Genomic DNA, 16,230 nt, shown 5'->3' on the forward strand with positions numbered 1-16,230 from the left:
ACCGATAGAGATTTTTTGGGCCAATACCAATGGCCAGTTTTTAAGGAGCCATATCGGCCAATACCTGACTTGTTCCCCCTAGTAGCCTGGGAAGTCAGGTCCCTGGAAAGACAGATGCCAGGCAAGTATTTGAGGAGTCAGGTGGGCAGGGAAGCTGGCAGGAAAATCATCAACATCACATTCCCCAAGAACAAACAGTTTTGTCAAACTGGCATATTTCCGAGGCAAAATTGTTTGCTGGAAAATTTCCAACTAGCTCTATATAAAGGCAAGCGTGAGCACAGATCTAGTTGAAGGTGTCTAACCAAAAAGCCACTCCCCAACTTGACTTGTGATTTCAGGCAGCCATGGTGGGGGGGAATCTCCCATTACCCTGGCTTTGGATGCTCTGCAGTTTTCAGAACACCCTGTCTAAAAGAAAAAAAAAGTTTTGTTCAGACCAAACAGTAATTCCTAATCCTGTTAACATCCAGTGAAGGGATGGCTACAGTTTTAAGGTACAGCAGTTACAGAAAAAAGGAGTGGGGGGGGAGGGTTTCTGACTGACGTAGAAGCCCAAGTTCAGATAGGGTAGAAACCTCTGCGCTCTTTCTACAGATCACGCTGTGCAAAAAAATCCTGAGAGAAATGACTGCTTAATGGATATGGCTCCAAAGTTACCGCAAACTGAATTAATAGCAAGAAAAGCTACTTGGGCAGTAAGAAAAAGCCCATGACAATCCCTGGGGCTCAGAGAGAGGTTAGAACAAGCAAGTTAGTTTTCAGCATCGCGCGCACTTCAGAGAACAAAAAGCTAATCAGACCACTTCGCCTGAAAGACGAAATCTAAAAACAGATCTAACGATCATCTAAGTCTGACCTCCAGCTCAGCACACGCCACAGCAGGTTCAGCACAATCTTGTAGATAAGGCACTGAACTGGGACATGAGTCTGGAGTTTTATTCCCAAATCTACCACTGACCTACTGTGATGCCTCTAACAAACCCACTCTTAGCTTAGCCTTTCCTTCGTTTATTTAAACTGTAAGTTTTTCAGCCAAAAAGCTCATCTCCTCCCATATGCTTGCACAGTGTCTAGCACAATGGGACTCTGATCCCGGCTGAGGGCTTTAGGCACCACTCTAATGCAAGTAGCATTAAGTAAGAGCTGTAAGGGAAGACTGCACAGGTCCAAGCATCTGTTTAGTTTCTGCCTCATCTAATGCTGAGAACACTTCATATGCATCCCCTTAGGATGGGAGAAGCAAAGGTGGCATGTTCAAAGGAGTACTACTGCAACTAGTTTGGACAAGACTGGCCCAGCCAGCTTTCCTGGTAATTCTGGCTAATAGGGGAAAGCATGCAGGAATTTTCTCCAGCATCTGGAGCAACTTGTTAACCTCTTCCTTTAGGACACAGATACATGGGTTTTAATGCCACAGAGCTCAAAAGCCCTGGAGAAAACCTGACATTTCCCACACTCCTGGAAGCTTAGACAATCTACCTGATAGGCAAGAAGCTAATTTTGTGCCAGAAAAGATTCTGGAAACTAATCCTAGTCAGGAGGGGAGCTCCAACTAGCGTTTCACCATCACAACATACATATACTACAACCATTCAGCTGGTGCACTGCGAATTCAGGCAATGAACTGAGTTCTTGTAAGCCATTTACAATTGCCCTGGTTTCCAGCCAATTCATTCTCCAAAACACCCTGCTCCTTGGACCACTGCTCCTGTCGAATCACAGTTCCAAGTCTAAGAGCTGTGTCCAGTAATAGACTATGCCCCTCAAATAATAAAGCTAGCATTTTAGCAAGTAGGAAGTCATTTGGTGAACATAAGACTCAGATTTAGTATAGTTATAATTTTGTCTAAGTATTACACATTACAATTATAACTTGCCAGTTATAATTGTATTTGAAGACTAACTTTTCCCAGCACACCAATCCAAAAATGTAGCTCAGTGGTATTTATGCCACTACATTTACTGGATTAAACAGTCATAAGCAGCTGCAACAGTGATCAGTCACCCAGGAATTCCAAATAGGGAACAGATTGATTTTACAGAAATTCAGTTTGAGCGGTGCCTTTATCACGAGCACACATGGTAGATTGATTTGATTGCGCCTCTGCCCTTGCTCCAGACACCCCTGGATATTGCAGTGGTCAGCAGATCCTGTAACCCAGCCACTTTTGGCGCTGTTGATGCTCCTGGTTTGTTGTGCGGCATTCAAGGGGGCAGGTAATTCACTCAGAGCAACTCAAGCGCAGCAGGCTGCCACAGTTTGAATTACATTCTCATTCGGCAGCAAGCCACGTGAGCAAGGGAACACCAGCTGAGCGAGAGGGATTATCTCAGCCAGCCCAAACCAGTTTCTTCACTGCAAGCTGAGTCCATGCCAAAGCTTCCTTTCAACCACTTAGCTGTCATGGACTGAGGGCAGCTCCTCCAAGGCTCTCAGCTGCCAGAGAAAGGGAGGGTCAACGCAGATTTATTTTAGGATTTGAAAGGTGAAGCCAGGGATCTGCTGAATGGACCTTTGACTTCAATATCAAATAGCTTTATTATTATTAATAGCCATTTGTTTGTAAGGCAAGAGACTCTATGCCGAAGAACGTCACTCTCCTGGTTAAGCTCAATATAGTTCATAGTTGCCATAAAGGTATTCTGCTGCATTCTTAAAATATTTAGAATTCATAGAATCATAGAAGTCGGGTCGGAAGGGACCTTGCAGATCTTCAAGTCCAACCCCCTGCCTGGGCAGGAGAAAAAACTGGACTCAAATGATCCCAGCTAGGTAGGCATCAAGCCTCCTCTTAAAGACCCCCAGGGTAGGAGCCAGCACCACTTCCCTTGGAAGTTGGTTCCAGACCCTAGCCACCCTGACAGTGGAGTAGTTCTTACAGACGTCTAATCAAAACCTACTCTCCCACAACTTGTGGCCGTTATTCCTTGTTATGCCAGGGGGGCGCCAGGGGAAACAAGGTCTCTCCCAGGCCCTTCTGGTCCCCCCTACTGAGTTTATATACAGTCATCAGGTCCCCCCTCAGCCTTCTCTTGTCAAGGCTGAACAGGTTCAGGTCCCACAGTCTCTCACTGTAGGGTCTGCCTTGCTGTCCCTGGATCATGCGAGTGGCCTCCTCTGGACCCTCTCCATGTTGCCCATGTCCCTCCTGAAGTGCGGCGCCCAGAACTGGACGCAGTACTCCAGCTGTGGCCTGACCAGTGTTGCATAGAGCAGGAGGATCACCTCCTTGTCCCTGTTAGTGATGCCCTCCCAACCGTGACCTCGCATTGCCGGCCCGTGTTCATCTTGGAGGCAATAATATCTCCAAGATCCCTTTCTGCCTCCGTGCTCTCAAGAAGGGAGTTTCCCACCATATAAGTGTGCTGCTGGTTACTACTGCCCAAGTGCAGCACCCTGCACTTGTCAGTATTGAAGTGCATCCTGTTTTTGCTAGCCCACCTCTGTAACCTAATTCAAGTCTTGCTGCAGTCTTTCCCTCCCTACTAGCGTGCTCACCTCACCCCACATTTTGGTATCATCAGTGAATTTAAACAGGTTGCTTTTCACCCCGTCGTCCAAATCACTGATAAAGAAATTGAACAACGCGGGCCCACGGACCGAGCCCTGGGGGACTCCATTGCCCACTTCTCCCCAGGTCGAATATGACCCATCCACCACCACCCCCTGAGTGCAACCCTTCAGCCAATCTGCAATTCATCTGACTGCGTGGGCATCAATGCCACAGTCACCCAATTTTTAATGAGGATGGGGTGGGAGATGGTGTCAAAGGCCTTGCTGAAGTCCAGAAAGACTACATCCACGGCAACACCTGCATCCATTACATTATACTGATGTAAATGAATTGCTGTGCGAGACAAGACAGGTAAGTACAACCAAAGATATTCATAAGTGCAATTAAATTAACCCCACCTGCAATTTAAAAGAATTCCTTGGCTTCACTATGCAGTGGAGGCGCTCAAAGTATGAAGTTCAATTGCCCTGCCCCCAGTCCACCAGAATATCCAACAGGGGCGGAGGGCAGAGGACAATCATAACCCTACCCTCGTCTGACTTTGAAATAAACCACATAAGGAGAAGCAAGAGCGGAAACTTTTGAAGATAAAAAGGCTTTAAAATACTTGAGGGGTACCTGATCCTCCCCTTACAGGGACACAGTAAGGCACCAAATGGGGTATTACAGACAAGAGTAGGTCAGTGTTTGTTATAAAAATTGACCAAAAAAAATCTAACATAGATAGGCTTTATTAAAGAGTTAGATAAGAAAGCAATTTTAAAAGAGTTCTGTCTAGGCACACAGATCATAGGGATTTGGCATATTAGTTCAGGGGGTATGTAGTCTAGCATTCTTATCTTAAATGAAAGATTTTTTAGACTCCTTAAGAGGAAAATACAAGAAATTCCATTGATGATAATTATGGAAGGCTTTGCCTATGGAGGAAGTTTCTTCCCAAAGCTCATCAGATACCTGTTGACTTTTGCCCTCTGTAGCCAGGTTTATAACCCTTATAAAGCCATTTTCAATCCTATCTTAACTGTGAGCTTGCTTGTTATCCATTCAAACATCTAAACCTTTTTTTTTTTTTTTTAATTCTAAACACCCTCTGGCCTCTATGATATTCAACAGTAAGTTCTACAGATCAACCATGTGCTAACATAGTTAATTTACAAATGATCAATATTCAGCGTGTTACTTGTTCTTTTAAATTGGCTGTACCTTGTTGTTTTATGTAAGAGCTCAATTTATTTTTGTTACCGTTAATAATTCTGTGTACTAATTCTCCTACATTCCCTCTAAAAATATTCCCAAGTAAAGAGCAAAGCCTTCCCATTGCTACAATCTCATGGATTCTCGCCCTGGATGTTCAATCATGCATATTCTCCATCTAATGGACCAAAACACTATTTTAAGATGTCCCCCGTACAGCAACCTAAATTCTTCATAAGCCCTCATTACAATCCTCCTTACCTATTATTGGACAATATTATAAGGACATGGGTCCTTTTCTGGAGCTCGCTTCATAAGAAAATTGCATTTTACAGGAGTACAGACAAATTAAATCTAAAATAGTAACACATTTTAAAAATGACCATAGTTTCATTCCACCTTCTTTCATCTAAATGTCTCGGACAGAAAGCGGTAGTTCTCATGCAAAAGAAGCTGTCTAAATCAACTTCATTTCCATTGTTCTCAACTCCCATTTCCCATTTCCCTCCACTGCCTATACCAGTGATTCTCAACCTTTTTAGAATGAAGACTCCCCACCTCAAAAAGTGACAGCTCTTAGTATTCACTTGGTTTTTAACTACAGAAAAAATCAGAGTAGCCCACAGCAGATCTGACTGCCTTGAACAACGAAGATATGTATTTGAAACCTCTGAATTTATCTTGTGATTCATGTTTGCACACCTACCAGTGCTAATATCATCCAGCACCCTTGAAAGGATCTCAAGGTACCCCAATGTATCATGACATCCTGGCTGAGAATCACTGGCCTGTACCTTTGACATCATCTATATCCTTGGATTCTCTTTGCACATCCGTCACATTCAAATATATATGTAATGTTCATGTGGATTTTATCTGCTCGATGAGCATCTTACATGTGCGTCAAGCTTTCAGTGTTATTAGCACTAACCAAAACTTATTTTTTCTTCAGAAACCAAATGCCTGGGGAAACATCAAACATCGGAAATAACATTTCTTGAAAAGTTTAACAGCCAGGAAGTTTATTATTATAATATTTTACTAGATAAAAGAAAGCATCAGACACAAAAGACAACTTAAAATAAAACTTGTCTCTTCACAATAACCAAACAGAATGCAACCTGAAATTTTATAGCTCTTTTTGGACCTGGGTCCATAAAGTGTGAGAAAGAAGGGCTTTTTTTGGTGATATCTTTTATTGGATCAACTGAGTAGTTGGGAGAGATGATAAACAAGCTTTTGGGCCCAAAGGCCATGACAACTAGCAGCGGGACACCTTGTATTGCTGCTACATGTCCACAGGGAACACCCATGCTACACGTGCTCTGACACGCAGCAGGTTACCCCGGGTGGGATAAGAGAGGCTAGAGCCAGCTCTGGGCTGGCCCCAGCAGCCTTACCTGGGATCCTGGGGGCCTCCCGGAGCTGCGGCAGCAGTGATCCTGCTGCTCAGACTGGCTGGTAGTCGCACAGCTCCGGCCAGACAGGCCCCAGTTTTAAGCAGCGCATGCTGCCCTCGCATGCACCGCTCGTTTTTCTGTGGGGGTTTTATTGACCCCTGGATATCCAGGGGTCAAAAAAACAAAACCAAACCCTGCACTACTCCCTTGCTGCGTGGAAAACAGTTGAACATACCACACAGACATGTCACACTCATCTGGACATGGCCAAAGTGTCTATCTTCAAAACTCACTGGGGCCCAAAGGCTTGTCTACACAGCTAGTCCAGTAAAAGATGTCACAAAAAACCTTGCTTCTTGCATATTATTACAGACAGCTGTTATACTTGCGCTGTTAAAAAAAAAAAAGGGCGGGGGGAGGATGCAGGAAATGTCACTCTCAAATATACACTGAAAATCTGTTAAAAAGATGCCAAGACACTTACTCAACCTGCATTTCACTTATATGAGGATAAGAGACTTGCCTCCAAAAATACTCTATGGTCTTCAATTTATAGATGATATGCTTCAAGAACTGTTGATAATCCTTTAATGTATGTGAGCTTTACACTTGAAAGTATTGTTACCTTTAAGGATATAAAAGATGAAGACACAATAAAAACAGGAACTGACAGGGACATTGAAATTATTAATTATAGGACCTTGTAACAGTGTGGGAATACTGAAAACCAAGCAGGTTGGTGATATGCAAGTAAAGGAAGGCAGTATAAAGAGACCTTGCTCATCTTCTCTGTATCATTCCAATTTTAGTATATGCGTTGCCAAAGCAAGCAAGCAGAGGTATCGCCCAACAGCACGATTCCAGGCAGTTCTGTTCCTCACGGATACATACCTCTTCACAGACTTCCCGCACAGCAGCCATGTTGGGCTCCTCCTCCGGCTCCATGCCACCCCCTGGGACAATCCATCTATCTGGATGGCGACTACTGCTCACCAACAGCACCTGCAAACAAAAAAGGCTTAGTTTTGCTTTGAAATGGGTGTGTAATTGATACATGCACATGCACTGGCATCCTTTGTGGCACTTGGCTTCAACATGAGACACGTGAGGTGAATGAAACCAGCACAACCAGGCCTCCTAAAAAAAAAAAAAAAAAAAAAAAAGTTCTGCCTCTTCCTTCTGAGACTCAATATTTTTTTCCTATTTAGATAGCTGCACACACTCCATTCCATAAGCTATTCTAGCCACTCCTAATACTTCAAAACACTACTACTCTGGATCAGGAGTACTGGCTGGGAAGAGACAGAATAAATTAAGCCAAAGCAAATTAAGCCAAGTGATGGTCAGCAATTTGTCATGGCATCATAACATCTGCATGGTGAAGCTGCATCGTTGCAACTCAATGTCATCACATATTGCTGACCAGTCAGGGTGCATCGCAATGCCGCAAAGTCAATAGACTACCACATTCTCCCCCTGTTCGTAACTCCGTGACAGAACTGTCTCAATTGCATCTTTTAAGCAGCATGGCTGGGCACTTCCGTGTCCTCTTTGTTTGTACTGTTACTGTACACACAAGCCACGTATCTGCCCGGTGAAATGGGCAAGTATGAGAGTTTGAGAGAAACAGTTTCAAGTTCGGTGACAGCTTCCTTTTATGCTTTTGAAGATCTCAGAAACAGCGACAGAACATCCACATTAGTCTCTGTATCGCCCCTTGTTTCATCCCCTCCGCTTGCTAAAAAGAGAGATGTTTCTAATCTACCATTCTTTCTTTCATCCTTTGGGACTGACTGAAAAGGATCCTGGCTAATCCTATCCCTTTGTTTCTCACGTCCTCTGTTACTGTGTGTGTCAGGCACCTTTGAAAGCAGTCCTGCGACCAACACTCAAATTTTCCTGTTCCTTGGCTCTTGGGCGAGGTAAAATGAGGCACTTTAACTGGATGCAAGAAAAACAGCACCTTGAATTACCCTAGCCTAGAGACAGTGAAGATAAATACAAATGCTCCCATTGCAACACAAGTTTGCAAAGGAACACGGAAGCTTTGCAAAGAAGAAAAAAGAGTTCAAGCATCTTAGTAGCAGAAATTTTATTTTTCCTAAATGCATTTTCTGGATGGATTTCTGAACTCCTTGTACTGCAGCATACTCCTGGGAGGTACAGTGAATGGCTTTGTTTTTTCCACTCCCCCCCCGCCCATATCTCCTCCCATCAACGAAAGCTAACTCGCTATCCCAGCTGGCTGAAAAGTCCCCCAGAGCATACCTGGACATTGTGTTTACTCGATCTGGCTGCTATCCATCCACAAGAGGAGACATAAAACAAAACTCGCCTGTTCCTTCAAGTCCATGAAAAATGCTTATTCACTTATCCCCCCCGGAGCCATCATGTTTCTTCTCTCTGCTTCACTGGCACAGTTACCAAAACCACTCTGAACCAAAGGAACTGTGCCGGAAACTTTCCAACACCCGCTAGTCCAATTCAGTTACAGGCCAGCTGAAACGGTTTCCCTCAGCCATTTTAAAGCCAAGTTGTAAAAGACAATAAATCTATGTCTTCCTCTATTAGTGTTGCTTTACTAGTATTAAGAGATGAAAGATTAGTTCTACTTCGCCTGAGGAATTCTGCACCGATATGACCACACATCTGTCAAAGTCATGCTTCCGTACCGAAAGCAAAATGTAAGATTTCCCAGGTTTCCTCCAGTTTGTTACTCACCTCACCTACCAGCAGATCAATCTGCAGAATCATTTTCCTTTCCTCTGCCAGACAGCTTACCGAAATGTGATGCAAATATGAACAATATACCCCTCCCCAAAATGCACGAAAACATTAAACTCGCTAAGTCCAACATCCAGAAGTTCCACGCATGCCAGAATGAATGATGCTGTGCAACCTTAATTCAGCTTCCTTGTGCACATGCATTGTGACGGCCTTCAGTCACATATATTTTTAACACTGAGCCCATTCTGCATTCAGTGCCTAGAATGGATGGTGCTCGCTTAATGGCTGGCTATTTGTTGCTTTCATGGTCTCCCTGTTCTCAGTTCAAGTGCCCTGCCACAGACCCAGCAGGGCTCGCTGCAACCCAGAGCTGCCGTTACAGAGCACTTTCTGTTCGGCTACCGACTGAAAAAACCCCAGTGGTTAGACTCTTTAAGGAATTCAGCTATTAAAAATCCAAGAAGTTTCTACTAATCCTAAGCTAACTGCAGAGGTTTAAGACTTAGCCAAATTTAGACAGATGTTCACTTGAACAGGAAAAACACATCCTTGACTCACAGGGCATCGTCTGTGCCAAGCTGAGTCTCTGCTCCAAAGGATGCGAGTGCTAGGGAGGGGTTTTCAAAGAAAAGGTTAGCAGAGGATTATAATATGGTACATTTTTCTAGCATTACTCTGAAACAGCTGAATTCTGGGGGCTGAAATCAGCTGTAAATCTCCAGCTTGATGTAGACAACTTGTATGCAAAGTTTCAGATCAAACCACAGTTAAAGTTGAGTAAAGAAACCAGCAAGGCAAACAGGGGCTTATAACTGGATGTGCTGTGATGGCAACTCCTATGTCCCATCATACCAAGGGGGAGTCTGCTTTCTTGAATTTGTTCAAACACTTAAAACAAAATATACTACGCTCTTCCAAGACGCTTGCACTAGGAGTCGCTAGTAGTGCCACCTGGAATAAAGGTCACCCAACACCTTCCATTTTAAGACTCAGATTCCAGCTGCTTGTGAAACTGGGCCAAACTTTAAAAACAGGCTGAAATCTCCATGCCAAGAGATGCTCCCACACCCTTTTTTACTGGGGGGAGGGAGCAGAGGGAAGGGGAGGATGGTCAAACAGTTCAGCTACTAAAAAAAAAAAAAAACAAAATTAGAGAACAAAAATTACATGTTGCCCACACTGAAGAATGTGTCTCCTCAGGAATCTGGCATCTCCCTATTTTGCAACTTGAAATTTGGCAAGGGGGGGGGCGGGGTCACACCTTAGTGTCACTCCCAGGAAAATCTGTCCAAATCTGGCCATGCAATAAAATTCCAGACAGCTCCATCTGCACATAGTAGAGGCTTGCTAGGAGTTTGGCAGCCAAAATCTCTGAAAATTCCCTTTACACTGAATATACTTCCTTCATCCCCTGGCAAATCCAGGAGCTGCCATGCCATTAGGCTCAGCACTAAGCTTCCAATACCACCCAGTGGAAACGCCCAGGGAAAAAGTAGGGAATAGCAGCCAGCTAACCGGAATATGGACGTCTGAGGTGGGAGCAAACACAGACAGCCTCTACATGGTCAGGGCCGTAAGGACCTAACCCCTCCAAAGCCTGGAACTGAACTCAGATGTACTAAGTACATATCTTAGAATCACAACATCTCGCTCGATGATACTGCGGTCCTTGTACTCCATATTGGTTATCAGCACTGGAGATTTCTAGCTTCAGGTCAGCAAATAATAGAAGGAATATGAATAAGCGTAACAAGATGAACACAGAACTGTCTCCTTCCCTAAAACTGAAGAGATGCAATAGCAATGAAGAGGGAAATGCATTTTCTAGTCAAGGTCTATCTTCTTGGTTCAGAGCATCTTCTGTTCAGTGCTAACTGCAGAACAACCCAGGTGAGCAACCGCCTAGAATAACGGCGAGTATGTTCAGTCGATACCTATTTATATTTCTTCACAAGTGCAAATAAATATAATGTATCTGCTACTAAGTCACAGTACTAAAGCTTTTAAATAAAAAGAAATAACACTGCCAACTTGACAATGGCATCTGACACACACCAAGCTCCCCAACGTAGAGCTTCCAGGTACGAACAACCATTTTAAGCCATGAAAATTATTCTGAGCTGCACTAGATTTCTATGATTTTGTAATGAAGTGAAGCTACTTCAGAACAGAAAACAGGACAGCCTTCAGTGGGAAGGAAAATGCTGTCACTCTCACACCTTACTGTAATCACACAGTTTCCTCAAAAGCACAAAAAAAGGAAGCACCCTCAGACGAGAAGGAAATATGTCCTGCAAGGGCATAGTTGAATACTTTAAACAGGATATTGCTACCCATGAGTTCTTACAAGACAAAATGACCGGGTTCAAAATTAAGCTGGGGAACTTGTATGCTGCTAAATAAACAGGATGTACACAGAAAATACATCTAAAGAGCCATACTTGTCAACACATGCCTGGAACTCAAATGCCCCTAGCAAACTTAATGTTACAAGTCAAGACTGCAAGTTCAGCAAAAGATTCCTCCTTTGTTTTAAAGTCTGCCCAGTAGCCACTAAAAGTGAGTCCTACTATCAAATAACATACTGGCCTGTAAAACATTTTTAAAAGTTTTGGAAGAAATGGAAAGAATGACGCACACAAGATCTGGGAGAGGCACGGATTTCTTACAGTGATTATCTTTTACTGCACCGACTATGTAGTTGGGATGAAGTTAGAAGAGCTTTCAAAAAGCTTATCTAGCCAATAAAAGATAGCACTGTAAGAAATCCTTGCCTCTTGCATGATTTCTTGGACCATCCTGGCTACATCATTCTTATATCACTGTAACACCGTAGACCAGTACGTGCAAAAATCCAGCGAAGTAAAAACCTTTCCCCAGCAAGCGTAGAAGATGCAACTATTACATTTCTGCTAAATTTAGGTTTTCAGATAATCAATCCTTTCAGCATGAACATAAGCCGCCAAACAAACTCTATCTAAATAAAAGCATTATTTTCCAGGGCAGACAGGAGCTCATTGTACAGGTGAGGTATTTTTTTCTTTGCAAGAAGATGCTGCAAAGAAGATCTTATCCTTCACCCTACCCCTCTCTTTTAGGTGACTGAAATTTATGAACTTGTGCAAAGCTCTAAAGGGAATATTTATACTTTAAAGCTAGTGTCCTTGAACAAAAGATTCACAGGTGTACCAGGGGTGTTGCGCTTAGACCAACACGGCTACAGCCATTGGCAGACAAGGTTCTTTGGGTAAATCTGGTATCTTTTAGTCGATCAACTCAAAGAAGAAGAATGTTTCCAACTATTTGAGTTGGTCTGATAAAAGATATCAGATTTAGCCAAACAACCTCATCTACAGATACAGCAGTGCATCTTCCCAACTTCTGCTCCCAACCCTAACAGTGGCAATCGAAAGCTTCTTACGGATTTCTTCCCAGAACCCTACACGTGTGTTAACGTCAAAAGCAACCAAAATGTCAAAGCTTGCAGAAAAAGCTAATTTTTTGTGATTTCCTAGTTGGTCTAATAAAAGGTATCATTTCTGAACCAGGAGTTCTAGATTTTGGTACTTCTCTTTGTCTCAGGCCAACATGGCTACCAAATATATCCCTGAAACATGGAAGATGGCAAATTTTAGCCAATTTTGGATTTTAAACTTCATTGCTGAACAACTAGACATATTTCTACACTTCCTTGCTTGTCATCTGACACCTCCAGGGAAGGAATCCTGCCTGATCTGCACACCAAAGAGCAACTTGCAACAACTCACAAAGCCACTCTCATGGACTCAGAGGGACAGACTTCCATCTCCAGCTTCCTCTGCGCAAAATTGAAATTTATTTCCTACCTACGTAGACTTTTTACCATCTTTAATTTTCCCTGAGCCCAAGGACGGGCCTTTGAGCCCAAAAGCCTGCAGAAAAAAGATCATCTTTTTTGCAATTTCCTAGTTGGTCTAATAAACGGCATCATTTCTGAACCAAGAGTTCCAGATTTTTGCAAAAGCAACCAAAGAAACTTTTCAAAATGATCTCTCTGCTGTGGAAGCTACTGGCCCACTGAGCTGAACTGAAATTTTCTATAAATGTTCTTAAAGGTTAATTTTTGGCTTGCTGTGTCCATTCTGTAAGAGCCAAGAGAAAGGCTACAAAAAAAAAAAAACAAAAAAAAACCAGTCCCTGATCCGTCTCTCACTAATTAAAATGTTAAGTGAAATCCTTTAGTATCTACAGCACAGTTATAATGCATTTCTTCTTGCCCTGAAGGGGGGAAAAAGAAAAATCAAATGGTTACTGATACTGCAGTGCTCTGCCAGACAGCTGATAATTATCAGTCCTGTCTTTCAGGACAGGCTGGTTTTACTTTGGGAACAGCCAGTCAGCTTCCACATAAAGCTAAGGTGATAACAGGGCCATACAGCAGCCAACCAGTGCTCTCTTTTCCATTACTCGAACAACCTTGCAGAGAACAGGGGCCTCACATGGCTCTCCGAAAAAAGCCTAGCTGTTTCCATTCACTCTCAAAAAGCAGCTGTAATTAAAACAAAATCCCTCCTTCCGTTTCCCTCCCTCCCTCTTCTGACAAACGCTTTTAGAAGCCAGAAACCTTTCAATTAAATTTAGTAAAATATGGAGGCTTACTAGCAAACATCTGTATTGTCAGAGACAAGCACAGCATTCATCAAGACCAGTAAGGATTACAAAGAAAATGCCTAGAACTGGTTTCCCCATTTGTGCCCTCCCTTCCTGGCAGCAGTCCCTTTCTGCAGTGAAAAGGGGGTGGAGAACAGTACTTCTTGCAAACAATCTGGCAAAAAAGTAGGGCTGTGGTAGAAAGGGCCCTCCATTACAGAGCAAACCCAAGCACAGCACATGACTGCCACACTGCAATGAGACTCTTTCTGCTTTAGAGAGCCAAAGGAAATAAAAGCCCAGCAGAACTGATAGCAATGAAGTATAGTTTGCTTGGTAATGCCTTACTGGACAACGGCAACCTGGTACTTAACATAAAAACGTGCTTTTAAAGGGAGGGCAAAGGAAGAAATGTTCAAATTTAAGACTCTCTCTGACAAACAGACTTCATAGGCAACCACTTTGTGCATCTGCACTATTCAAACCCTACCCTACTAGCTGGAAGTTTGCATTTCTTAAGACAAGTAAAAATATAACTCCCTCCACTCAAGACATTTGAAAAGCTCTTTCTCTGCCCAATTGTTAGTTTTAAAGTTGTCAGCTGCACTGGAGACTGTGGTAAAATACAAACTCTCCCCAACATTAGCACCGTTCTGTAAAGACACTGGTTTAGTGCTATGGTCGTTAACAGAATTTAGTCTGATCTACCAGTACATCATCCACAGAAAATGGGCAGCATGGCACCTTGAAGACCAACTCTTTCAGAAAGACATAAGCTTCATTACCCCTTACCTAGGAAAGCTCATGAACAAACAAGTTATTCTTTAAGGTGCCACCCTGCCTTGCCTTCTGCCTATCTTCAAACTAACACAGCTAATGACTTCTCTCTGTATTGATCACAGACATACTATCCTCGCATAGAGATTTTTGTAAGAGCCTCGTCATTCCAGCTTCTTTCTTTGGTTCCTCATGTTTCCGGTCTACTCAAGCTAAATAAAAATTGTATTTAAAAACTTTTCTGGGTTTGAATTGACATATTTTTCTTATTTCATTTTCTTCCCATGTGTTTGTAACAGAAATTGCACAGCCAGCCAACTGTCACATTCAGAAACAAGATTCATCGGAAGGTACGACAAGCTGACAATGATATCACACATTTTTTTGAAGTGTTGTAGTGGTCCATCATCTAAAATGCTGCCAATTCCAGAAGAAAAAAAAAAGTCTTGGATTTTACTATTTCTTTGTATAACATCTAGAAAATATTGTTGTTTTGTTTGCTTTATACTGTCAACAGTTAATTGAACCTTACCTTTTGCAATGTAGAACAAGTATTTCTTTTAAAATAAACTGTCCTGTTTAGTCTAAATATTTTCAAAGCATCTTTACAAGAATCAGGACTTCAAAAGAACTGTTCTATCCAACTAGCGGTAATCACGTTTATAAGTGGGCATCCAGAAGGAACCAGAAGCGCTTTACAAATATTAAGCGAATTATATAATATAATAAAAGCTTCATTTACAGGGCCACTACAGGTCAAACTGTTAGCCTGGCATGCACTAATTTAATATAAGCAGCTAACATAATATACAACTGCAATTACAGTCCAATACACTGAAGAAGGAAGAATATAGTGACCATAGCTGGCATCTGGTATGGACACTTGAGTCAACAACTTTGCCTGTATAAACACGACTTCCTTGCAGCCCCATTTTTACACAGTGGGAGTAGTATTTTATGAACTGTGTATACTCAGACATCTGGTTTTATCTGGAGCAGCAGAGAGTTTGCAAGGCTTGAACTCCCTTGCAGATAACGGTCATATTTGCACTTGTCCAGCACCTTGCAAGAAGCTCAGTGTCCTTCCAGAATACCAATTTTCAAAACAATCCTGTGTGATAGTTGAGCATGATACAACAAGAAAACCAATGCAAGGGAGGTTAAGCAAGCCTCACGCCAGACACCTAGTCAGTGGAAGAGATGGGAAAAGAACCAAGGAGACCCAATTTCTTACTCTAATCACTAACAATAATCCCCTTTTAGGGCATTTTAGAAGAAGCAATTTAAAGCATTGGTGACACACATTAGTACTCTCTGGAAACGCACCGAAATTACTGGGCATTCCAGTGTCCTGTTCTAACCAGACGCTTTATCAGACCTGTGAACCATATCTGAAAACATGCCAATCAAACTCAAAACTACAACATAAAGAGAAAATGTTTATTTGAAGCACCAGATAATATACCTTTTACATACCAGTTTTACTAATGGTATGCAAATACAAATAAAGTGGTTTCCTGACATACAGGGTAAGATTCACCAAGGTCAACTAAAACTGAAGGTAAAGAACAATTACATTATGCCTTTCTGAAAGCTTTCTTACGGCAGCGAGGAAGACTACAGTCTCGTTTCTCAGAAATAGGGCAAAAATTAGAGAAGAATCATCTAGTTCCTTTAGCTGCAACATACGCAATGTGTTTTTATCTAGCATAACAGATACCTACAGGGGCCTACAGTGGCAACAAAGCCATTTCCTCCGTCCCTGCACCTAAGCATTTGTCTCAGCTTCCCCTTCGGCTAGTGCAAGGAGGAAGACTCCGCTGGAGACTCCCTTTCTAATGAAAAGCTCCGATTATTCCTTAGCTGGCACCCTTAGAGAGGACTCCTTTCAAGTCAAGGACTTTGTGTCAGGCTTTAATACTGAGGAAGGTTTAACATTTACACTGCGCTTGCTAGGTCACACACAGGCTAGGTTTACTTGAGTT

The 16,230-nt window shown here is 42.6% G+C and overlaps 1 protein-coding gene across 1 annotated transcript in view; it reads right to left on the reverse strand.

Moving 5' to 3' along the window:
- The window catches only part of NUDT3 (nudix hydrolase 3), a 42,651-nt gene that overhangs the window by 15,698 nt on the left and 10,723 nt on the right, over nucleotides 1-16,230 (reverse strand). The window contains exon 2 of the mRNA XM_090024871.1: nucleotides 7,004-7,114. Within this exon, the coding sequence (XP_089880997.1) occupies nucleotides 7,004-7,114 (111 nt within the window). The remainder of the gene's footprint in view (nucleotides 1-7,003; nucleotides 7,115-16,230) is intronic.

The sequence above is a fragment of the Crocodylus siamensis genome, chromosome 13 (genome assembly GCF_052110815.1).
Source record: "Crocodylus siamensis isolate JL-2025a chromosome 13, ASM5211081v1, whole genome shotgun sequence".
Classification (NCBI taxonomy): domain Eukaryota; kingdom Metazoa; phylum Chordata; order Crocodylia; family Crocodylidae; genus Crocodylus; species Crocodylus siamensis.